General features: G+C 58.5%; 1 protein-coding gene across 1 annotated transcript in view; it reads right to left on the bottom strand.

Annotated features, from left to right (window-relative positions):
* Positions 1–6,776: 6,776 nt before the first annotated feature.
* Positions 6,777–25,907, bottom strand: part of LOC134341914 (E3 ubiquitin-protein ligase BRE1A-like) — a 23,858-nt gene continuing 4,727 nt past the window's right edge. Inside the window, exons 3-5 of the mRNA XM_063039845.1 lie at positions 8,806–8,946; positions 7,587–7,688; positions 6,777–7,444 (exon numbers count right to left, since the gene is read on the bottom strand). Of these exons, the coding sequence (XP_062895915.1) occupies positions 7,268–7,444; positions 7,587–7,688; positions 8,806–8,946 (420 nt within the window). The 3' untranslated portion in view covers positions 6,777–7,267. The remainder of the gene's footprint in view (positions 7,445–7,586; positions 7,689–8,805; positions 8,947–25,907) is intronic.

Genomic DNA, 25,907 nt, shown 5'->3' on the forward strand with positions numbered 1-25,907 from the left:
CCTCCTTCTCTCCAAAGAGTAAAGCCCCAGCTCCCTTAATCTCTGATCATAATGCATACTCTCTAAACCAGGCAGCATCCTGGTAAATCTCCTCTGTACCCTTTCCAATGCTTCCACATCCTTCCTGTAGTGAGGTGACCAGAACTGGACACAATACTCCAAGTGTGGCCTAACCAGAGTTTTATAGAGCTGCATCATTACATCGCGACTCTTAAACTCTATCCCTCGACTTCTGAAAGCTAACACCCCATAAGCTTTCTTAACTACCCTATCCACCTGTGAGGCAACTTTCAGGGATCTGTGGACATGTACCCCCAGATCCCTCTGCTCTTCCATACTACCAAGTATCCTGCCATTTACTTTGTACTTTAAAAAAATGATATCTCAACAAGGTGAGATATCTTACAGCATCATGAAGGACCCCCATCTCCCGGGACGTGCCCTCTTCTCATCGGTACCGTCAGGGAAGAGGTACAGGAGCCTGAAGGCAGACACTCAGCGATTCAGGAACAGCTTCTTCCCCTCTGCCGTCCGATTTCTGAATAGACATTGTGAACCCTTGGAAATTCAAGCAACACACATCAAAGTCGCTGGTGAACGCAGCAGGCCAGGCAGCATCTCTAGGAAGAGGTACAGTCGACGTTTCAGGCCAAGACCCTTCGTCAGGACTAACTGAAGGAAGAGTTAGTGAGAGATTTGAGAGTGGGAGGGCAAGGGGGAGATTCGAAATGATCGGAGAAGACTGGAGGGGGAGGGATGGAGCCAAGAGCTGGACAGGTGATTGGCAAAAGGGATACGAGAGGGTCATGGGACAGGAGGCCCAGGGAGAAGGAAAAGGTGTGGGGGGGGAGAACCAGAGGATGGGGAAGGGGTGTACTGAGAGGGACATAGAAACATAGAAAATAGGTGCAGGAGTAGGCCATTCGGCCCTTCGAGCCTGCACCGCCATTCAGTATGATCATGGCTGATCATCCAACTCAGAACCCTGCACCAGCCTTCCCTCCATACCCACTGATCCCCGTAGCCACAAGGGCCATATCTAACTCCCTCTTAAATATAGCCAATGAACTGGCCTCAACTGTTTCCTGTGGCAGAGAATTCCACAGATTCACCACTCTCTGTGTGAAGAAGTTCTTCCTCATCTCGGTCCTAAAAGGCTTCCACTTTATCCTCAAACTGTGACCCCTCGTTCTGGACTTCCCCAACATCGGGAACAATCTTCCTGCATCTAGCCTGTCCAATCCCTTTAGGATTTTATACGTTTCAATCAGATCCCCCCTCAATCTTCTAAATTCCAACGAGTACAAGCCCAGTTCATCCAGTCTTTCTTCATATGAAAGTCCTGCCATCCCAGGAATCAATCTGGTGAACCTTCTTTGTACTCCCTCTATGGCAAAGATGTCTTTCCTCAGATTAGGGGACCAAAACTGCACACAATACTCCAGGTGTGGTCTCACCAAGGCCTTGTACAACTGCAGTAGTACCTCCCTGCTCCTGTACTCGAATCCTCTCGCTATAAATGCCAGCATACCGTTCGCCTTTTTCACCGCCTGCTGTACCTGCATGCCCACTTTCAATGACTGGTGTATAATGACACCCAGGTCTCGTCGCACCTCCCCTTTTCCTAATCACACCTACCTTTTGTAAATGCCCTGAATCATGGGAAGATCACATCTACAGATATGCTGGGCTGTCCACACCACTCTCCGCAGAGTCCTGCGATTGAGGGGAGTACAGTTCCCATACCAGGCACTGATGCAGCCAGTCAGGATGCTCTCAATTGTGCCCCTGTAGAAAGTTCCTAGGATTTGCGGGTCCATACCAAACTTCCTCAACCATCTGAGGTGAAAGAGGCGCTGTCGTGCCTGAGTTATCAGGAAAGATTGAACAGTTTGGGACTTTATACCTGGGAATGCAGAAGATCCAGAGGAGATTTGATGGAGGTGTACAAAATTCTGAGGGGTATCGACAGGGTAAACTCAAGCAGGCTTTCCCCACCGAGGTTGGGTGGGGACGACAGCCGGAGGTCAGGGGGTTAAGGGGTGAAAGGCGAGAGGTTTGAGGGGAACGTGGAGGGGAAACTTCTTCACTCAGAGGGAGGCGAGGACTGCCAGCCCGAGTGGTGAACGCCAGCTCGATTCCGACGTCGAAGAGAAGTCTGGACGGGAGGGCTGTGGTCCCGGCGCGGGTCGACGGGAGCCGGCAGTTTAAATGGCACCAGCACAGACTAGATGGGCCGAAGGGCATGTTTCTCTGCTGTTCTTCTAAGACGATATGACCCTACCCACATACATGTGTGGTAAGACTTTCGCACTGTACTCTACCAGGTCTCCTTATAGACAAAAGTATATTTATTATCAAAGTACATATCCGTCACCCCATACCACCCTGGGATTCATTTTGTTGCGGGCATACCCAGTAAACCCTCTATAGAATCAATGAGACACCACACCAACTCGGGTTTTCAAGCAGTGAGCAAAAGACAGCAAACTGCGCGAACACAAAAAGGAAGAAATAATAATAATGAATAAATAAATATTGAGAACGTGAGATGAACAGTCCTTGAAAGTGAGTCCACAGGTTGTGGGAACGTTTCACTGATGGGGTGAGTGAAGTTATCCCCTCTGGTTCAAGAGCCTGATGGTTGAGGGGTGATAACTGTCCCTGAACCTGGTGGTGTGGGTCCTGAGGCTCCTGTACCTCCTTCCTGATGCTTAAGGGGTAATAACTGTCCCTGAATCTGGTGGTGTGGGTCCTGAGGCTCCTGTACCTCCTTCCTGATGGTTGAGTGGTAATAACTGTTCCTGAACCTGGTGGTGTGGGTCCTGAGGCTCCTGTACCTCCTTCCTGATGGTTGAGGGGTGATAACTGTCCCTGAACCTGGTGGTGTGGGTCCTGAGGCTCCTGTACCTCCTTCCTGATGGTTGAGGGGTGATAACTGTCCCTGAACCTGGTGGTGTGGGTCCTGAGGCTCCTGTACCTCCTTCCTGATGGTTGAGGGGTGATAACTGTCCCTGAACCTGGTGGTGTGGGTCCTGAGGCTCCTGTACCTCCTTCCTGATGGTTGAGGGGTGATAACTGTCCCTGAACCTGATGCTGTGGGTCCTGAGGCTCCTGTACCTCCTTCCTGATGGTTGAGGGGTAATAACTGTCCCTGAACCTGGTGGTGTGGGTCCTGAGGCTCCTGTACCTCCTTCCTGATGGTTGAGGGGTGATAACTGTCCCTGAACCTGGTGGTGTGGGTCCTGAGGCTCCTGTCCCTCCTTCCTGATGGTTGAGGGGTGATAACTGTCCCTGAACCTGGTGGTGTGGGTCCTGAGGCTCCTGTACCTCCTTCCTGATGGTTGAGGGGTAATAACTGTCCCTGAACCTGGTGGTGTGGGTCCTGAGGCTCCTGTACCTCCTTCCTGATGGTTGAGGGGTAATAACTGTTCCTGAACCTGGTGGTGTGGGTCCTGAGGCTCCTGTACCTCCTTCCTGATGGTTGAGGGGTAATAACTGTCCCTGAACCTGGTGGTGTGGGTCCTGAGGCTCCTGTACCTCCTTCCTGATGGTTGAGGGGTAATAACTGTTCCTGAACCTGGTGGTGTGGGTCCTGAGGCTCCTGTACCTCCTTCCTGATGGTTGAGGGGTGATAAATGTCCCTGAACCTGGTGGTGTGGGTCCTGAGGCTCCTGTACCTCCTTCCTGATGGTTGAGGGGTAATAACTGTCCCTGAACCTGGTGGTGTGGGTCCTGAGGCTCCTGTACCTCCTTCCTGATGGTTGAGGGGTAATAACTGTTCCTGAACCTGGTGGTGTGGGTCCTGAGGCTCCTGTACCTCCTTCCTGATGGTTGAGGGGTGATAACTGTCCCTGAACCTGGTGGTGTGGGTCCTGAGGCTCCTGTACCTCCTTCCTGATGGTTGAGGGGTAATAACTGTTCCTGAACCTGGTGGTGTGGGTCCTGAGGCTCCTGTACCTCCTTCCTGATGGTTGAGGGGTAATAACTGTTCCTGAACCTGGTGGTGTGGGTCCTGAGGCTCCTGTACCTCCTTCCTGATGGTTGAGGGGTAATAACTGTTCCTGAACCTGGTGGTGTGGGTCCTGAGGCTCCTGTACCTCCTTCCTGATGGTTGAGGGGTGATAACTGTCCCTGAACCTGATGCTGTGGGTCCTGAGGCTTCTGTACCTCCTTCCTGATGGTTGAGGGGTGATAACTGTCCGTGAACCTGGTGGTGTGGGTCCTGAGGCTCCTGTACCTCCTTCCTGATGGTTGAGGGGTGATAACTGTCCCTGAACCTGATGCTGTGGGTCCTGAGGCTCCTGTACCTCCTTCCTGATGGTCGAGGGGTGATAACTGTCCGTGAACCCGGTAGTGTGGGTCCTGAGGCTCCTGTACCTCCTTCCTGATGGTTGAGGGGTGATAACTGTCCCTGAACCTGATGCTGTGGGTCCTGAGGCTCCTGTACCTCCTTCCTGATGGTTGAGGGGTAATAACTGTCCCTGAACCTGGTGGTGTGGGTCCTGAGGCTCCTGTACCTCCTTCCTGATGGTTGAGGGGTAATAACTGTCCCTGAACCTGATGCTGTGGGTCCTGAGGCTCCTGTACCTCCTTCCTGATGGTTGAGGGGTAATAACTGTCCCTGAACCTGGTGGTGTGGGTCCTGAGGCTCCTGTCCCTCCTTCCTGATGGTTGAGGGGTGATAACTGTCCCTGAACCTGGTGGTGTGGGTCCTGAGACTCCTGTACCTCCTTCCTGATGGTTGAGGGGTAATAACTGTCCCTGAACCTGATGCTGTGGGTCCTGAGGCTCCTGTACCTCCTTCCTGATGGTTGAGGGGTAATAACTGTCCCTGAACCTGGTGGTGTGGGTCCTGAGGCTCCTGTCCCTCCTTCCTGATGGTTGAGGGGTGATAACTGTCCCTGAACCCGGTGGTGTGGGTCCTGAGGCTCCTGTACCTCCTTCCTGATGGTTGAGGGGTAATAACTGTCCCTGAACCTGGTGGTGTGGGTCCTGAGGCTCCTGTACCTCCTTCCTGATGGTTGAGGGGTGATAACTGTCCCTGAACCTGGTGATGTGGGTCCTGAGGCTCCTGTACCTCCTTCCTGATGGTTGAGGGGTGATAACTGTCCCTGAACCTGGTGGTGTGGGTCCTGAGGCTCCTGTCCCTCCTTCCTGACGGCAGCAGTGAGAAGAGAGCACGTCCTGGGTGGTGGGGGTCCCTGATGGTGGATGCTGCTTTCCTGCGACAACGCACCGTGCAGACGTGCTCAATGGTGGGGAGGGCTTTACCCGTGACGGGCTGGGCTGTACCCACGACTTTTTGTAGGGTTTTTCCGTTCGAGGACGTTGGCGTTCCCTCCTCAGGCTGTGATGCGGCCGGTCGGTATCCTCTCCACCGCACACGTTCGAACGAAATGCAGCCCTCTTCGAATTGCATCTGCGTCTCGGGCCCGGGGTCGGGTCCTCGCAGACGCTGGGCGGCCAGGAACGTGGCGCGGCTCACCCACTCTCCCGCGAGTGCGGCCTCGCCGACATCTCGTACAACCGCGGCGTGACCTCTCGGTGCCCTGCCCGTCTACCCGTGAGCTCCCCACTTTTTCGGAACCCTCTGTTCTGCGACGCCAACCCCCCTCTCACCCCCGGGGCCCTGCCGTTCGCCGCGGGAGTCCTTCCCGAACCACGACTCCTCGCCCCCGTCTGGAATTAAACTGCGCCTGCCACACCTCGGCCCACCCGCCCAGCTGACCAAGATCCCCCCCCCCTCAGCCCCGGCAAAGACCTCCGCCGCGCGCAAAAACGCAGGCAGGACGTCCCGACTGCACTCGGTGACCTGCCCCAATGAGGGCCAAACGCCTCGTTCGCCGCCCCATCTACCTGCGACCCCACTTTCAGAGAACCGGGACCCTGCGCCCCGAGGTCCCTCCGATCGACAACACACACTCCAGGGGCCTGTGAAACCACCCCCCGATCTGACGTCCCAAAACGCACTTCGCCAAATTAAAGCCCGTGTGAAATTCCTCTCCGCACAATTCCTCTGTCAACCCTGATAAAGAAACCCTCCCAAATCCCAGAAGATGAGGGAAACTCAGCAAAGGAAAGCACGAACAGTTTTATTCTGTGACCTGGACTACGTGGTTACACGGGGGATGACGGGGAGACGCAGGAGGGAGTGAGGGACGGAGACAGAGAGAGACTTGGGGCTGACAGAGAGAGAGAGAGAGACTGGACAGAAATATCCCAGGACGGGGGAAGCGTAGGGGTAGAGAGGTCCCGCAGACCGGAAGCAGGACTGGGACACGGCTAACTCCACGGGAGGGACAGGAGGAGGAGAAAGGGGAGAGTGTGGGCTAGTTTGTGTACAGAACAGGGAGGGAGAACGCGGGATGGGGAGGGAGAACGCGAGCTGGTGCACGGGACGGGGAGGGAGAACGCGAGCTGGTGCGCGGGACGGGGAGGGAGAACGCGAGCTGGTGCGCGGGACGGGGAGGGAGAACGCGGGCTGGTGCGTGGGACGGGGAGGGAGAACGCGAGCTGGTGCGTGGGACGGGGAGGGAGAACGCGAGCTGGTGCGCGGGACGGGGAGAAAGTAAGCGAGCTGGTGCGCGGGACGGGGAGGGAGAACGTGAGCACATGCACATGACAGGGAGGGAGAACGCGAGCTGGTGCGCGGGACAGGGGAGGGAGAACGCGGGCAGGTGCGCGGGACGGGGGGAGGGTACGCGAGCAGGTGCGCGGGACGGGGGGAGGGTACGCGAGCAGGTGCGTGGGACGGGGGAGGGTACGCGGCGGGACGGGGGAGGGTACGCGAGCAGGTGCGCGGGACGGGGAGGGAGAACGCGAGCTGGTGCGCGGGACAGGGGAGGGAGAACGCGGGCTGGTGCGCGGGACGGGGAGAAAGTAAGCGAGCTGGTGCACGGGACGGGGAGGGAGAACGTGAGCACATGCACATGACAGGGAGGGAGAACGCGAGCTGGTGCGCGGGACAGGGGAGGGAGAACGCGGGCAGTTGCGCGGGACGGGGGGAGGGTACGCGAGCAGGTGCGCGGGACGGGGGAGGGTACGCGAGCAGGTGCGCGGGACGGGGAGGGAGAACGCGAGCTGGTGCGCGGGACAGGGGAGGGAGAACGCGGGCAGGTGCGCGGGACGGGGGGAGGGTACGCGAGCAGGTGCGCGGGACGGGGAAGGGTACGCGAGCAGGTGCGCGGGACGGGGAGGGAGAACGCGGGCAGGTGCGCGGGACGGGGAGGGTACGCCATGAGGAACCACCATCTCTCCCTCCTTCTCAGCCGATGTAGATTCGATGGAAGTCGTTGGCCCCGAACGGCGCGTTACATTTCGGGCATTTGCGTTGGCGGGTGTCGTAACGGGTCTTCACGCACTCGGAGCAGAAGACGTGGAAACACTTGGTCAGCACGGCGTCTTTCTTGCGCGCGTTACAGCACGGGCACGTCAGCTTCGACTGGAGAGGGGGGAGAGAGAGGAGACTGTCAATTGTTTGACTGTAAATCCCTTCCCCTACATCCCGGTACTCCAATTCCCCTCCCAGCGCCTCCCGTCCGCTCCCCTCCACCCTCCTCCTCCTCCGCGGGGAGACCCCTCACCTTGTAATCTTTGATCTCCTCCATCAGGATCTCGTCACAGTTGGTGTACAAATCCGGCTTCTTCTGACGCTCCACTTTCCGACGCAGTTTCGAAATGTCCTCCTGTGTCACGGGAGAGTCCCACACGCAGACCGTCAAGCCTACCACGTCCCGGAGGGCTGAGGGGAGCTACGGCCTGTGTCTGACCCCGGGAGTGTGTGATGGAACGGTGCGGAGGGAGATTCGCTCTGTGTCTGACCCCCGGGGAGTGTGTGATGGGACGGTGTGGAGGGAGATTCACTCTGTGTCTGACCCCGGGAGTGTGTGATGGGACGGTGCGGAGGGAGATTCACTCTGTGTCTGACCCCGGGAGTGTGTGATGGGACGGTGCGGAGGGAGATTCACTCTGTGTGCCTGACCCCGGGAGTATGTGATGGGACGGTGTGGAGGGAGATTCACTCTGTGTCTGACCCCGGGAGTGTGTGATGGGACGGTGCGGAGGGAGATTCACTGTGTCTGACCCCGGGGGTGTGTGATGGGACGGTGCGGAGGGAGATTCACTCTGTGTCTGACCCCGGGGGTGTGTGATGGGACGGTGCGGAGGGAGATTCACTCTGTGTCTGACCCTGGGAGTGTGTGATGGGGCGGTGCGGAGGGAGATTCGCTCTGTCTGACCCCGGGAGAGTGTGATGGGACGGTGCGGAGGGAGATTCACTCTGTCTGACCCCGGGAGTGTGTGATGGGACGGTGCAGAGGGAGATTCACTCCGTGTCTGACCCCGGGAGTGTGTGATGGGGCGGTGCGGAGGGAGATTCGCTCTGTGTCTGACCCTGGGAGTGTGTGATGGGACGGTGTGGAGGGAGATTCACTCTGTCTGACCCCGGGAGTGTGTGATGGGACGGTGCGGAGGGAGATTCACTCTGTGTCCGACCCCGGGAGTGTGTGATGGGACGGTGCGGAGGGAGATTCACTCTGTCTGACCCCGGGAGTGTGTGATGGGACGGTGCGGAGGGAGATTCGCTCTGTGTCTGACCCCGGGGGTGTGTGATGGGACGGTGCGGAGGGAGATTCACTCTGTGTCTGACCCCGGGGGTGTGTGATGGGACGGTGCGGAGGGAGATTCACTCTGTGTCTGACCCCGGGAGTGTGTGATGGGACGGTGCGGGGGGAGATTCACTCTGTGTCTGACCCTGGGAGTGTGTGATGGGGCGGTGCGGAGGGAGATTCACTCTCTGCCTACCTGCGCTCTGTTGTAGTTAAAGGCATCCTTCTCTCTGGCGACGCTGCTTTCGATAATTTCATCCTGAACGTCAGCCAACCGGGACTGAACGGCCTCCAGCTGAACTTTCAGTTCCTCTGCAACCTGGGCCGCCTCCACAGCCTGGACAGAGAGAGCATGGGGGTGGGGAGAGAGCGAGGGAGGGGAGAGAGAGAGACCGGGAGGGGAGAGAGAGAGACTGGGAGGGAGAGAGAGAGAGACGGGGAGGGGAGAGAAAGAGAGAGACGGGGAGGGGAGAGAGAGAGAGAGACTGGGAGGGAGAGAGAGAGAGACGGGGAGGGGAGAGAAAGAGAGAGACGGGGAGGGGAGAGAGAGAGAGAGACTGGGAGGGAGAGAGAGAGAGACGGGGAGGGGAGAGAGAGAGAGAGACGGGGAGGGGAGAGAGAGAGAGAGACGGGGAGGGGAGAGAGAGAGAGACGGGGAGGGGAGAGAGAGACGGGGAGGGGAGAGAGAGAGAGACGGGGAGGGGAGAGAGAGATGGGGAGGGGAGAGAGAGAGAGACGGGGAGGGGAGAGAGAGACGGGGAGGGGAGAGAGAGAGAGAGACGGGGAGGGGAGAGAGAGAGAGACGGGGAGGGGAGAGAGAGAGAGAGACGGGGAGGGGAGAGAGAGAGAGACGGGGAGAGGGAGAGAGAGACGGGGAGGGGAGAGAGAGAGAGACGGGGAGGGGAGAGAGAGATGGGGAGGGGAGAGAGAGAGAGACGGGGAGGGGAGAGAGAGAGAGACGGGGAGGGGAGAGAGAGACGGGGAGGGGAGAGAGAGAGAGAGACGGGGAGGGGAGAGAGAGAGAGACGGGGAGGGGAGAGAGAGAGAGAGACGGGGAGGGGAGAGAGAGACGGGGAGGGGAGAGAGAGAGAGAGACGGGGAGGGGAGAGAGAGAGAGACGGGGAGGGGAGAGAGAGAGAGAGACGGGGAGGGGAGAGAGAGACGGGGAGGGGAGAGAGAGAGAGAGACGGGGAGGGAGAGAGAGAGACGGGGAGGGGAGAGAGAGACGGGGAGGGGAGAGAGAGAGAGACGGGGAGAGGGAGAGAGAGAGAGACGGGGAGGGAGAGAGAGAGAGACGGGGAGGGGAGAGAGAGACGGGGAGGGAGAGAGAGAGACGGGGAGGAGAGAGAGAGACGGGGAGGGGAGAGAGAGAGACGGGGAGGGGAGAGAGAGAGAGACGGGGAGGGGAGAGAGAGAGAGACGGGGAGGGAGAGAGAGAGACGGGGAGGGAGAGAGAGAGAGACGGGGAGGGGAGAGAGAGAGACGGGGAGGGGAGAGAGAGACGGGGAGGGGAGAGAGAGACGGGGAGGGGAGAGAGAGACAGGGAGGGGAGAGAGAGAGAGACGGGGAGGGGAGAGAGAGAGAGACAGGGAGGGGAGACAGAGAGAGATGGGGAGGGGAGAGAGAGATGGGGAGGGGAGAGAGAGAGACAGGGAGGAGAGAGAGAGACGGGGAGGGGAGAGAGAGACGGGGAGGGGAGAGAGAGAGAGAGACGGGGAGGGGAGAGAGAGACGGGGAGTGGAGAGAGAGAGACGGGGAGGGGAGAGAGAGAGAGACGGGGAGGGGAGAGAGAGACGGGGAGGGAGAGAGAGAGACGGGGAGGGGAGAGGGAGACGGGGAAGGGAGAGAGAGACGGGAAGGAATGGAGAGAGAGAGACGGGGAAGGGAGAGGGAGACGGGGAAGGGAGAGGGAGACGGGGAGGAGAGAGAGACGGGGAGGAGAGAGAGACGGGGAAGGGAGAGAGAGACGGGGAGGGGAGAGAGAGAGACGGGGAGGGGAGAGAGAGAGACGGGGAGGGGAGAGAGAGAGACGGGGAGGGGAGAGAGAGACGGGGAGGGAGAGAGAGAGAGACGGGGAAGGGAGAGAGAGAGACGGGGAGGGGAGAGAGAGAGAGACGGGGAGGGGAGAGAGAGACGGGGAGGGAGAGAGAGAGACGGGGAGGGGAGAGGGAGACGGGGAAGGGAGAGAGAGACGGGAAGGAATGGAGAGAGAGAGACGGGGAAGGGAGAGGGAGACGGGGAAGGGAGAGGGAGACGGGGAAGGGAGAGGGAGACGGGGAGGAGAGAGAGACGGGGAGGAGAGAGAGACGGGGAAGGGAGAGAGAGACGGGGAGGGGAGAGAGAGAGACGGGGAGGGGAGAGAGAGAGACGGGGAGGGGAGAGAGAGAGACGGGGAGGAGAGAGAGACAGGGAAGGGAGAGAGAGACGGGGAAGGGAGAGAGAGACGGGGAAGGGAGAGAGAGACCGGGAAGGGAGAGAGAGACAGGGAGGGGAGAGAGAGACGGGGAGGGGAGAGAGAGACAGGGAGGGGAGAGAGAGACAGGGAGGGGAGTAGAGAGAGACGGGGAAGGGAGAGAGAGAGACAGGGAGGGGAGAGAGAGACGGGGAGGGGAGAGAGAGACAGGGAAGGGAGAGAGAGACAGGGAGGGGAGAGAGAGACAGGGAGGGGAGAGAGAGACGGGGAGGGGAGAGAGAGACGGGGAAGGGAGAGAGAGACAGGGAGGGGAGAGAGAGACGGGGAGGGGAGAGAGAGACAGGGAAGGGAGAGAGAGACAGGGAAGGGAGAGAGAGACGGGGAAGGGAGAGAGAGACGGGGAGGGGAGAGAGAGACGGGGAGGGGAGAGAGAGAGGCGGGGAGGGGAGAGAGAGAGAGACGGGAAGGAATGGAGAGAGAGAGACGGGGAAGGGAGAGGGAGACGGAGAAGGGAGAGACAGACAGGGAAGGGAGAGAGAGACGGGAAGGGAGAGAGAGACAGGGAAGGGAGAGAGAGACGGGGAGGGGAGAGAGACGGGGAGGAGAGAGAGACGGGGAAGGGAGAGAGAGACGGGGAAGGGAGAGAGAGACGGGAAGGGAGAGGGAGACGGGGAGGAGAGAGAGACGGGGAGGAGAGAGAGACGGAGAAGGGAGAGAGAGACGGGGAGGGGAGAGAGAGAGACGGGGAGGGGAGAGAGAGACAGGGAAGGGAGAGAGAGACGGGGAGGAGAGAGAGACAGGGAAGGGAGAGAGAGACGGGGAAGGGAGAGAGAGACGGGGAAGGGAGAGAGAGACGGGGAAGGGAGAGAGAGACGGGGAGGGGAGAGAGAGACGGGGAGGGGAGAGAGAGACGGGGAGGGGAGTAGAGAGAGACGGGGAAGGGAGAGAGAGAGACAGGGAGGGGAGAGAGAGACGGGGAGGGGAGAGAGAGACAGGGAAGGGAGAGAGAGACAGGGAGGGGAGAGAGAGACAGGGAGGGGAGAGAGAGACAGGGAGGGGAGAGAGAGACGGGGAGGGGAGAGAGAGACGGGGAAGGGAGAGAGAGACAGGGAGGGGAGAGAGAGACGGGGAGGGGAGAGAGAGACAGGGAAGGGAGAGAGAGAGAGAGACGGGGAGGGGAGAGAGAGAGACGGGGAGGGGAGAGAGAGACAGGGAAGGGAGAGAGAGACGGGGAGGAGAGAGAGACAGGGAAGGGAGAGAGAGACGGGGAAGGGAGAGAGAGACGGGGAAGGGAGAGAGAGACGGGGAAGGGAGAGAGAGACGGGGAAGGGAGAGAGAGACAGGGAGGGGAGAGAGAGACGGGGAGGGGAGAGAGAGACAGGGAGGGGAGTAGAGAGAGACGGGGAAGGGAGAGAGAGAGACAGGGAGGGGAGAGAGAGACGGGGAGGGGAGAGAGAGACAGGGAAGGGAGAGAGAGACAGGGAGGGGAGAGAGAGACAGGGAGGGGAGAGAGAGACAGGGAGGGGAGAGAGAGACGGGGAGGGGAGAGAGAGACGGGGAAGGGAGAGAGAGACGGGGAGGGGAGAGAGAGACGGGGAGGGGAGAGAGAGACAGGGAAGGGAGAGAGAGACAGGGAAGGGAGAGAGAGACGGGGAAGGGAGAGAGAGACGGGGAGGGGAGAGAGAGACGGGGAGGGGAGAGAGAGAGGAGGGGAGGGGAGAGAGAGAGAGACGGGAAGGAATGGAGAGAGAGAGACGGGGAAGGGAGAGGGAGACGGAGAAGGGAGAGACAGACAGGGAAGGGAGAGAGAGACGGGAAGGGAGAGAGAGACGGGGAGGAGAGAGAGAGAGAGACGGGGAGGGGAGAGAGACGGGAAGGAATGGAGAGAAAGAGACGTGGAAGGGAGAGAGAGACGGGGAAGGGAGAGAGAGAGACGGGGAGGGGAGAGAGAAACGGGAAGGAATGGAGAGAGAGAGAGACGGGGAGGGGAGAGAGAGACGGGGAAGGGAGAGAGAGACGGGGAAGGGAGAGGGAGATGGAGAAGGGAGAGAGAGACGGGGAAGGGAGAGGAGAGACACGGAGGGGTAGAGAAACCAGAGGGGGCGGGCGGAGAGAGAGAAGCAGAGGAGGACGAGAAAAGCAAGTTAAAGTTATTGGGAGTCCCTCCATCTCTCCCGCTGTCGCGGAATGCACCGTGTTTTGGCCTCTCGCTGTCTGCCGGGATCTCAGACAGCGCACAGAGCCGAGACAGACTCGGGTTTTGCAAAGGCGACGGGGGTCCGCCAGGACGCTGCCTGGATCGCAGAGGGCGGGGAGCTCGGGCAGACTCCGGTCGTTTCCTGCGGCGCGTCGGAGACTGAGGGGGAGATCGGACGGAGGTTGGTCCGATTACCGGAGTCGCAGACAGCCTCACACCACCCCCCTCCCCCAGGGGTTTCTCCCCATTTTCACGGAGGCCTGCAGTGGTCCAAACCGCTGGCCGAGACACTGCGCCTCTTCGGGGGGGGGGGGGCTGAAGAAATCCGGCCTGTCAATAGACAATAGAAGCAGGAGTGGGCCATTCAGCCCTTCGAGCCAGCACCGCCATTCACAATGATCATGGCCGATCATCCACAATCAGTATCCAGTTCCTGCCTTATCCCCTTATCCCTTCACTCCGCTATCTTTAAGAGCTGTGTCCATCTCTTTCTTGAAAGCATCCGGAGACTTGGCCTCCACTGCCTTCTGGGGCAGAGCATTCCACATCTCCGCCACTCTCTGGGTGAAAAAGTTTTCCCTCAACTCCGTTCTACTCTCTGCAATTTAGAAGATTGAGGGGGGGGTCTGATTGAAACGTATAAGATCCTAAAGGGATTGGACAGGCTAGATGCAGGAAGATTGTTCCCGATGTTGGGGAAGTCCAGAACGAGGGGTCACAGTTTGAGGATAAAGGGGAAGCCTTTTAGGACCGAGATGAGGAAAAACTTCTTCACACAGAGAGTGGTGAATCTGTGGAATTCTCTGCCACAGGAAACAGTTGAGGCCAGTTCATTGGCTCTGTTTAAGAGGGAGTTAGATACGGCCCTTGTGGCTACGGGGATCAGGGGGTATGGAGGGAAGGCTGGTGCGGGGTTCTGAGTTGGATGATCAGCCGGGATCATACTGAATGGCGGGGCAGGCTCGAAGGGCCGAATGGCCTACTCCTGCACCTATTTTCTGTTTCTAAATGGCCTACCCCTTATTCTTAAACTGTGGCCTCTGGTTCTGGACTCACCCATCAGCGGGAACATGTTTCCTGCCTCCAGCGTGTCCAATCCCTTAATGTTTCAATAAGATCCCCTCTCATCCTTCTAAATTCCAGAGTATACAAGCCCAGTCGCTCCAATCTTTCCACATATGACAGTCCCGCCATCCCGGGAATTAACCTGGTGAACCTACGCTGCACTCCCTCAATAGCAAGAATGTCCTTCCTTGAATTTGGAGACCAAAACTGCGCACAGTACTCCAGGTGTGGTCTCACCAGGGCCCTGTACAGCTGCAGAAGGACCTCTTTGCTCTGATACTCAATTCCCCTTGTTATGAAGGCCAGCAAGCCCGTCAACCCTCACCAGTCTTTACAGAAAGCGTCCCGCCCGGACGCATTTAAGAGTCGCGATGTAATGATGCAGCTCTGTAAAACTCTGGTTAGGCCACACTTGGAGTACTGTGTCCAGTTCTGGTCTCCTCACTATAGGAAGGATATGGAAGCATTGGAAAGGGTACAGAGGAGATTTACCAGGATGCTGCCTGGTTCAGAGAGTATGCATTATGATCAGAGATTAAGGGAGCGAGGGCTTTACACTTTGGAGAGAAGGAGGATGAGAGGAGACATGATAGAGGTGTACAAGATAATAAGAGGAATAGATAGAGTGGATAGCCAGCGTCTCTTCCCCAGGGCACCACTGCTCAATACAAGAGGACATGGCTTTAAGGTAAGGGGTGGGAAGTTCAAGGGGGATATTAGAGGAAGGTTTTTTACTCAGAGAGTGGTCGGTGCGTGGAATGCACTGCCTGAGTCAGATACACTGGTGAAGTTTAAGAGACGACTAGACAGGTATATGGAGGAATCTAAGGTGGGGGCTTATATGGGAGGCAGGGTTTGAGGGTCAGCACAACGTTGTGGGCTGAAGGGCCTGTACTGTGCTGTGCTGTACTCTATGTTCTATCCTGTCATGTGTCTCCAGGTACTCCGTAATCTCATCCCGATCTGACTCTGCCTCCACGTCCCGCCGCCGGTATCCTCGAAGGGCCCCCACCCCACCCCACCCTGCAACACCCTCTCACCCCTCTCTCCCGTCGGGCAGCAATGCACGGCGACCCATGTCGACAGCCGTTCACCGGACCTCGGGAAGCGCGGCCCCACCTGGGGCACGGGACCGGGGGGGGGGAGGGGGGCCGACCGCAGCCTGGGCCGAGGTGCAGCAAACGCAGTTTAATTCGGATCGGGGCGAGCTGTTGCGTTTTGGGAAGTCGGAGCGAGGGAGAACTGCTGCGAACGGCCGGGTGGGGCGGGGTGGGGGGGGGAGCGTGGTAGAGCAGGGGGGACCTCGGGGTGCAGGGAGGCGGGACCCTGAAAGCCAAGTCACAGGGAGACGGGGCAGTGACGGACTCTGGGGAGTTAACCCAGGGCAGGATTTCGCAGTGAACAGCAGGGGGCCCCCGTTCCAGAACAGAGACCCAGGGGTACAGGGTTCCCCGACAAAGGTAGACAGGGGGAGAAGGAAGGGTGTGTCGGGCCGGCCTTGGTCGGCCAGGGCACCGAGAGCAGGAGGCGGGAGGTCGCGTCTCGGTCGCACGGGACGTCGGTGAGGCCGCACTTGGGGTACGGTGTTCGATCTTGGTCGCCCTGCTGTGGGAAAGACGCCGTCAAGCCGGGAAGAGTGCCGAGGGGGATTTAGGAGGATGTCGCCGGGACTGAGTTACGGAGAGAGGTCGGGCAGGTTGTGACTTTATTCCCTGGAGCGTCGCGGTGACCTTACGGGGGGGGTGTTAAACCACCAGGGGGCACAGATAGGGTGAACGTGCACAGACTTTTTCCCCCAGGGTCGGGGAATCGAGAACCGGAGGGCACAGGTTTAGGGTGAGAGGGGGGAAAAGAGATTTAATAGGGGACACTTTTTCACCCAGAAGGTGGTCCAGAGGGAGTGGTCAGGGCAGGTACATTGACGACACTGGGACAGGGACACGGGTAGGGAAGGTTTAGAGGGATACGGGTGGTCTGTCTATGGGACGAGCTGCCAGGGGAAGTGGTCGGGGCAGGTACATTAACGACACTGGGACAGGGACACGGATAGGGAAGGTTTAGAGGGATACGGGTGGTCTGTCTGTGGTCCGAGCTGCCAGGGGAAGTGGTCGAGGCAGGTACATTAACGACACTGGGACAGGGACACGGATAGGGAAGGTTTAGAGGGATACGGGTGGTCCGTCTATGGTCCGAGCTGCCAGGGGAAGTGGTCGGGACAGGTACATTAACGACACTGGGACAGGGATACGGATAGGGAAGGTTTAGAGGGATACGGGTGGTCTGTCTGTGGGACGAGCTGCCAGGGGAAGTGGTCAGGGCAGGTACATTGACGACACTGGGACAGGGACACGGATAGGGAAGGTTTAGAGGGATACGGGTGGTCTGTCTGTGGTCCGAGCTGCCAGGGGAAGTGGTCGGGGCAGGTACATTAACGACACTGGGACAGGGACACGGATAGGGAAGGTTTAGAGGGATACGGGTGGTCTGTCTGTGGGACGAGCTGCCAGAGGGAGTGGTCGGGACAGGTACATTAACGACACTGGGACAGGGACACGGATAGGGAAGGTTTAGAGGGATACGGGTGGTCTGTCTATGGGACGAGCTGCCAGGGGAAGTGGTCGGGGCAGGTACATTGACGACACTGGGACAGGGACACGGATAGGGAAGGTTTAGAGGGATACGGGTGGTCTGTCTATGGGACGAGCTGCCAGGGGAAGTGGTCGGGGCAGGTACATTAACGACACTGGGACAGGGACACGGATAGGGAAGGTTTAGAGGGATACGGGTGGTCTGTCTGTGGGACGAGCTGCCAGGGGAAGTGGTCGGGGCAGGTACATTGACGACACTGGGACAGGGACACGGATAGGGAAGGTTTAGAGGGATACGGGTGGTCTGTCTATGGGACGAGCTGCCAGAGGAAGTGGTCGGGGCAGGTACATTGACGACACTGGGACAGGGACACGGATAGGGAAGGTTTAGAGGGATACGGGTGGTCTGTCTGTGGGACGAGCTGCCAGGGGAAGTGGTCAGGGCAGGTACATTGACGACACTGGGACAGGGACACGGATAGGGAAGGTTTAGAGGGATACGGGTGGTCTGTCTGCGGAACGAGCTGCCAGAGGAAGTGGTCGGGGCAGGTACATTGACGACACTGGGACAGGGACACGGATAGGGAAGGTTTAGAGGGATACGGGTGGTCTGTCTGTGGGACGAGCTGCCAGGGGAAGTGGTCGGGGCAGGTACATTAACGACACTCGGACAGGGATACGGATAGGGAAGGTTTAGAGGGATACGGGTGGTCTGTCTATGGGACGAGCTGCCAGAGGAAGTGGTCGGGGCAGGTACATTAACGACACTGGGACAGGGACACGGATAGGGAAGGTTTAGAGGGAGACGGGTGGTCTGTCTATGGGACGAGCTGCCAGGGGAAGTGGTCGGGGCAGGTACATTGACGACACTGGGACAGGGACACGGATAGGGAAGGTTTAGAGGGATACGGGTGGTCTGTCTGTGGGACGAGCTGCCAGAGGAAGTGGTCGGGGCAGGTACATTAACGACACTGGGACAGGGACACGGATAGGGAAGGTTTAGAGGGAGACGGGTGGTCTGTCTATGGGACGAGCTGCCAGAGGAAGTGGTCGGGGCAGGTACATTAACGACACTGGGACAGGGACACGGATAGGGAAGGTTTAGAGGGATACGGGTGGTCTGTCTGTGGGACGAGCTGCCAGGGGAAGTGGTCGGGGCAGGTACATTGACGACACTGGGACAGGGACACGGATAGGGAAGGTTTAGAGGGATACGGGTGGTCCGTCTATGGTCTGAGTTGCCAGGGGAAGTGGTCGGGGCAGGTACATTAACGACACTGGGACAGGGACACGGATAGGGAAGGTTTAGAGGGATACGGGTGGTCTGTCTGTGGGACGAGCTGCCAGGGGAAGTGGTCGAGGCAGGTACATTGACGACACTGGGACAGGGACACGGATAGGGAAGGTTTAGAGGGATACGGGTGGTCTGTCTGTGGGATGAGCTGCCAGAGGGAGTGGCCGAGGCAGGTACATTAACGACACTGGGACAGGGACATGGATAGGAAAGGTTTAGAGGGAGTCCCTCTCTCTCTGTCAGTCTCTCTCTCTCTGTCAGTCTCTCTCTGTCAGTCTCTGTCTCTCTGTCAGTCTCTCTCTCTCTGTCAGTCTCTCTCTCTCTCTGTCAGTCTCTCTCTCTGTCAGTCTCTCTCTCTGTGTCAGTCTCTCCCTCTGTCAGTCTCTCTCTCTCTGTCAGTCTCTCTCTCTCTGTCAGTCTCTCTCTCTGTCAGTCTCTCTCTCTCTCTCAGTCTCTCTCTCTCTGTCTGTCAGTCTCTCTCTGTCTCCCCCCTTCTCTCAGTCAGTCTCTCTCTCTCTCTGTCAGTCTCTCTCTCTCTCTGTCAGTCTCTCTCTCAGTCAGTCTCTCTCTCTCTCTGTCAGTCTCTCTCTCTGTCAGTCTCTCTCTCTCTCTCTGTCAGTCTCTCTCTCTGTCAGTCCCTCTCTCTGTCAGTCTCTCTCTCTCTCTGTCAGTCTCTCTCTCTCTGTCAGTCTCTCTCTCTGTCTGTCAGTCCCTCTCTCTTTCTGTCTCTCTCTGTCAGTCTCTCTCTCTGTCAGTCTCTCTCTCTCTCTGTCAGTCTCTCTCTGTCAGTCTCTCTCTGTCTGTCAGTCTCTCTCTCTCTGTCAGTCTCTCTCTCTCTCTGTCAGTCTCTCTCTCTCTGTCAGTCTCTCTCTCTGTCAGTCTCTCTCTCTCTGTCAGTCTCTCTCTCTCTCTGTCAGTCTCTCTCTCTGTCAGTCTCTCTCTCTCTGTCAGTCTCTCTCTCTCTGTCAGTCTCAGTCACGGATAGGGAAGGTTTAGAGGGATACGGGTGGTCTGTCTGTGGAACGAGCTGCCAGGGGAAGTGGTCAGGGCAGGTACATTGACGACACTGGGACAGGGACACGGATAGGGAAGGTTTAGAGGGATACGGGTGGTCTGTCTATGGGACGAGCTGCCAGGGGAAGTGGTCAGGGCAGGTACATTAACGACACTGGGACAGGGACACGGATAGGGAAGGTTTAGAGGGATACGGGTGGTCTGTCTATGGGACGAGCTGCCAGGGGAAGTGGTCGGGGCAGGTACATTAACGACACTGGGACAGGGACACGGATAGGGAAGGTTTAGAGGGATACGGGTGGTCTGTCTGTGGTCCGAGCTGCCAGGGGAAGTGGTCGAGGCAGGTACATTAACGACACTGGGACAGGGACACGGATAGGGAAGGTTTAGAGGGATACGGGTGGTCTGTCTGTGGGATGAGCTGCCAGGGGAAGTGGTCGGGGCAGGTACATTAACGACACTGGGACAGGGACACGGATAGGGAAGGTTTAGAGGGATACGGGTGGTCTGTCTATGGGACGAGCTGCCAGGGGAAGTGGTCGGGGCAGGTACATTAACGACACTGGGACAGGGACACGGATAGGGAAGGTTTAGAGGGATACGGGTGGTCTGTCTATGGGACAAGATGCCAGGGGAAGTGGCCGGGGCAGGTACATTGACGACACTGGGACAGGGACACGGATAGGGAAGGTTTAGAGGGATACGGGTGGTCTGTCTATGGGACAAGATGCCAGGGGAAGTGGCCGGGGCAGGTACATTAACGACACTGGGACAGGGACACGGATAGGGAAGGTTTAGAGGGATACGGGTGGTCTGTCTGTGGGACGAGCTGCCAGAGGAAGTGGTCGGGGCAGGTACATTGACGACACTGGGACAGGAACACGGATAGGGAAGGTTTAGAGGGATACGGGTGGTCTGTCTGTGGGACGAGCTGCCAGGGGAAGTGGTCGGGGCAGGTACATTGACGACACTGGGACAGGGACACGGATAGGGAAGGTTTAGAGGGATACGGGTGGTCCGTCTGTGGGACGAGCTGCCAGAGGGAGTGGTCAGGGCAGGTACATTGACGACACTCGGACAGGGACACGGATAGGGAAGGTTTAGAGGGATACGGGTGGTCCGTCTGTGGAACGAGCTGCCAGGGGAAGTGGTCGGGGCAGGTACATTAACGACACTGGGACAGGGACACGGATAGGGAGGGTTTAGAGGGATACGGGTGGTCTGTCTGTGGGACGAGCTGCCAGGGGAAGTGGTCGGGGCAGGTACATTAACGACACTGGGACAGGGACACGGATAGGGAAGGTTTAGAGGGATACGGGTGGTCTGTCTGTGGGACGAGCTGCCAGGGGAAGTGGTCGGGGCAGGTACATTGACGACACTGGGACAGGGACACGGATAGGGAAGGTTTAGAGGGATACGGGTGGTCTGTCGATGGAACGAGGTGCCAGGGGAAGTGGCCGAGGCAGGTACATTGACGACACTCGGACAGGGACACGGATAGGGAAGGTTTAGAGGGATACGGGTGGTCTGTCTGTGGGACGAGCTGCCAGGGGAAGTGGCCGAGGCAGGTACATTGACGACACTGGGACAGGGACACGGATAGGGAAGGTTTAGAGGGATACGGGTGGACTGTCTGTGGGACGAGCTGCCAGGGGAAGTGGTCGGGGCAGGTACATTAACGACACTGGGACAGGGACACGGATAGGGAAGGTTTAGAGGGATACGGGTGGTCTGTCTACGGGACGCGCTGCCAGGGGAAGTGGGCGGGGCAGGTACATTAACGACACTGGGACAGGGACACGGATAGGGAAGGTTTAGAGGGATACGGGTGGTCTGTCTGTGGAACGAGCTGCCAGGGGAAGTGGTCGGGGCAGGTACATTAACGACACTGGGACAGGGACACGGATAGGGAAGGTTTAGAGGGATACGGGTGGTCTGTCTACGGGATGAGCTGCCAGGGGAAGTGGTCGGGGCAGGTACATTAACGACACTCGGACAGGGACACGGATAGGGAAGGTTTAGAGGGATACGGGTGGTCTGTCTGTGGGACGAGCTGCCAGGGGAAGTGGCCGAGGCAGGTACATTGACGACACTGGGACAGGGACACGGATAGGGAAGGTTTAGAGGGATACGGGTGGTCTGTCTGTGGGACGAGCTGCCAGAGGGAGTGGTCGGGGCAGGTACATTAACGACACTGGGACAGGGACACGGATAGGGAAGGTTTAGAGGGATACGGGTGGTCTGTCTACGGGACGAGCTGCCAGAGGGAGTGGTCGGGGCAGGTACATTAACGACACTGGGACAGGGACACGGATACGGAAGGTTTAGAGGGAGACGGGTGGTCTGTCTGTGGGACGAGCTGCCAGAGGGAGTGGTCAGGGCAGGTACATTAACGACACTCGGACAGGGACACGGATAGGGAAGGTTTAGAGGGATACGGGTGGTCTGTCTATGGGACGAGCTGCCAGGGGAAGTGGTCGGGACAGGTACATTAACGACACTGGGACAGGGACACGGATAGGGAAGGTTTAGAGGGATACGGGTGGTCTGTCTGTGGGACGAGCTGCCAGGGGAAGTGGCCGAGGCAGGTACATTGACGACACTCGGACAGGGACACGGATAGGGAAGGTTTAGAGGGATACGGGTGGTCTGTCTATGGGACGAGCTGCCAGAGGAAGTAGTCGGGGCAGGTACATTGACAACACTGGGACAGGGATACGGATAGGGAAGGTTCAGAGGGATACGGGTGGTCTGTCGATGGAACGAGCTGCCAGGGGAAGTAGTCGGGGCAGGTACATTGACGACACTGGGACAGGGATACGGATAGGGAAGGTTCAGAGGGATACGGGTGGTCCGTCTGTGGGACGAGCTGCCAGGGGAAGTGGCCGAGGCAGGTACATTGACGACACTCGGACAGGGACACGGATAGGGAAGGTTTAGAGGGATACGGGTGGTCTGTCTACGGGACGAGCTGCCAGGGGAAGTGGTCGGGGCAGGTACATTGACGACACTGGGACAGGGACACGGATAGGGAAGGTTTAGAGGGATACGGGTGGTCTGTCTGTGGGACGAGCTGCCAGGGGAAGTGGTCGGGGCAGGTACATTGACGACACTGGGACAGGGACACGGATAGGGAAGGTTTAGAGGGATACGGGTGGTCTGTCTGTGGGACGAGCTGCCACAGGGAGTGGTCGGGGCAGGTACATTAACGACACTGGGACAGGGACACGGATAGGGAAGGTTTAGAGGGATACGGGTGGTCTGTCGATGGAACGAGCTGCCAGGGGAAGTGGCCGAGGCAGGTACATTGACGACACTGGGACAGGGACACGGATAGGGAAGGTTTAGAGGGATACGGGTGGTCTGTCTATGGGACGAGCTGCCAGAGGAAGTAGTCGGGGCAGGTACATTGACAACACTGGGACAGGGATACGGATAGGGAAGGTTCAGAGGGATACGGGTGGTCTGTCGATGGAACGAGCTGCCAGGGGAAGTAGTCGGGGCAGGTACATTGACGACACTGGGACAGGGATACGGATAGGGAAGGTTCAGAGGGATACGGGTGGTCCGTCTGTGGGACGAGCTGCCAGGGGAAGTGGTCGGGGCAGGTACATTGACGACACTGGGACAGGGACACGGATAGGGAAGGTTTAGAGGGATACGGGTGGTCTGTCGATGGAACGAGCTGCCAGGGGAAGTGGCCGAGGCAGGTACATTGACGACACTCGGACAGGGACACGGATAGGGAAGGTTTAGAGGGATACGGGTGGTCTGTCTGTAGGACGAGCTGCCCAGAGGAAGTGGTCGGGGCAGGTACATTAACGACACTGGGACAGGGACACGGATAGGGAAGGTTTAGAGGGATACGGGTGGACTGTCTGTGGGACGAGCTGCCAGGGGAAGTGGTCGGGGCAGGTACATTAACGACACTGGGACAGGGACACGGATAGGGAAGGTTTAGAGGGATACGGGTGGTCTGTCTACGGGACGAGCTGCCAGGGGAAGTGGTCGGGGCAGGTACATTAACGACACTGGGACAGGGACACGGATAGGGAAGGTTTAGAGGGATACGGGTGGTCTGTCTGTGGAACGAGCTGCCAGGGGAAGTGGTCGGGGCAGGTACATTAACGACACTGGGACAGGGACACGGATAGGGAAGGTTTAGAGGGATACGGGTGGTCTGTCTACGGGATGAGCTGCCAGGGGAAGTGGTCGGGGCAGGTACATTAACGACACTCGGACAGGGACACGGATAGGGAAGGTTTAGAGGGATACGGGTGGTCTGTCTGTGGGACGAGCTGCCAGGGGAAGTGGCCGAGGCAGGTACATTGACGACACTGGGACAGGGACACGGATAGGGAAGGTTTAGAGGGATACGGGTGGTCTGTCTGTGGGACGAGCTGCCAGAGGGAGTGGTCGGGGCAGGTACATTAACGACACTGGGACAGGGACACGGATAGGGAAGGTTTAGAGGGATACGGGTGGTCTGTCTACGGGACGAGCTGCCAGAGGGAGTGGTCGGGGCAGGTACATTAACGACACTGGGACAGGGACACGGATACGGAAGGTTTAGAGGGAGACGGGTGGTCTGTCTGTGGGACGAGCTGCCAGAGGGAGTGGTCAGGGCAGGTACATTAACGACACTCGGACAGGGACACGGATAGGGAAGGTTTAGAGGGATACGGGTGGTCTGTCTATGGGACGAGCTGCCAGGGGAAGTGGTCGGGACAGGTACATTAACGACACTGGGACAGGGACACGGATAGGGAAGGTTTAGAGGGATACGGGTGGTCTGTCTGTGGGACGAGCTGCCAGGGGAAGTGGCCGAGGCAGGTACATTGACGACACTCGGACAGGGACACGGATAGGGAAGGTTTAGAGGGATACGGGTGGTCTGTCTATGGGACGAGCTGCCAGAGGAAGTAGTCGGGGCAGGTACATTGACAACACTGGGACAGGGATACGGATAGGGAAGGTTCAGAGGGATACGGGTGGTCTGTCGATGGAACGAGCTGCCAGGGGAAGTAGTCGGGGCAGGTACATTGACGACACTGGGACAGGGATACGGATAGGGAAGGTTCAGAGGGATACGGGTGGTCCGTCTGTGGGACGAGCTGCCAGGGGAAGTGGTCGGGGCAGGTACATTGACGACACTGGGACAGGGACACGGATAGGGAAGGTTTAGAGGGATACGGGTGGTCTGTCGATGGAACGAGCTGCCAGGGGAAGTGGCCGAGGCAGGTACATTGACGACACTCGGACAGGGACACGGATAGGGAAGGTTTAGAGGGATACGGGTGGTCTGTCTATGGGACGAGCTGCCAGGGGAAGTGGTCGGGGCAGGTACATTAACGACACTGGGACAGGGACACGGATAGGGAAGGTTTAGAGGGATACGGGTGGTCTGTCTATGGGACGAGCTGCCAGGGGAAGTGGTCGGGGCAGGTACATTGACGACACTGGGACAGGAACACGGATAGGGAAGGTTTAGAGGGATACGGGTGGTCTGTCTGTGGAACGAGCTGCCAGGGGAAGTGGCCGAGGCAGGTACATTGACGACACTCGGACAGGGACACGGATAGGGAAGGTTTAGAGGGATACGGGTGGTCTGTCTACGGGACGAGCTGCCAGGGGAAGTGGTCGGGGCAGGTACATTGACGACACTGGGACAGGGACACGGATAGGGAAGGTTTAGAGGGATACGGGTGGTCTGTCGATGGAACGAGCTGCCAGGGGAAGTGGCCGAGGCAGGTACATTGACGACACTCGGACAGGGACACGGATAGGGAAGGTTTAGAGGGATACGGGTGGTCTGTCTATGGGACGAGCTGCCAGAGGAAGTAGTCGGGGCAGGTACATTGACAACACTGGGACAGGGATACGGATAGGGAAGGTTCAGAGGGATACGGGTGGTCTGTCGATGGAACGAGCTGCCAGGGGAAGTAGTCGGGGCAGGTACATTGACGACACTGGGACAGGGATACGGATAGGGAAGGTTCAGAGGGATACGGGTGGTCCGTCTGTGGGACGAGCTGCCAGGGGAAGTGGTCGGGGCAGGTACATTGACGACACTGGGACAGGGACACGGATAGGGAAGGTTTAGAGGGATACGGGTGGTCTGTCGATGGAACGAGCTGCCAGGGGAAGTGGCCGAGGCAGGTACATTGACGACACTCGGACAGGGACACGGATAGGGAAGGTTTAGAGGGATACGGGTGGTCTGTCTATGGGACGAGCTGCCAGGGGAAGTGGTCGGGGCAGGTACATTAACGACACTGGGACAGGGACACGGATAGGGAAGGTTTAGAGGGATACGGGTGGTCTGTCTGTGGGACGAGCTGCCACAGGGAGTGGTCGGGGCAGGTACATTAACGACACTGGGACAGGGACACGGATAGGGAAGGTTTAGAGGGATACGGGTGGTCCGTCTGTGGGACGAGCTGCCAGGGGAAGTGGTCGGGGCAGGTACATTAACGACACTCGGACAGGGACACGGATAGGGAAGGTTTAGAGGGATACGGGTGGTCTGTCTATGGGACGAGCTGCCAGGGGAAGTGGCCGGGGCAGGTACATTAACGACACTCGGACAGGGACACGGATAGGGAAGGTTTAGAGGGATACGGGTGGTCTGTCTATGGGACGAGCTGCCAGGGGAAGTGGCCGGGGCAGGTACATTAACGACACTCGGACAGGGACACGGATAGGGAAGGTTTAGAGGGATACGGGT

The sequence above is a fragment of the Mobula hypostoma genome, unplaced genomic scaffold (assembly GCF_963921235.1).
Source record: "Mobula hypostoma unplaced genomic scaffold, sMobHyp1.1 scaffold_166, whole genome shotgun sequence".
In the NCBI taxonomy this organism is placed as follows: domain Eukaryota; kingdom Metazoa; phylum Chordata; class Chondrichthyes; order Myliobatiformes; family Myliobatidae; genus Mobula; species Mobula hypostoma.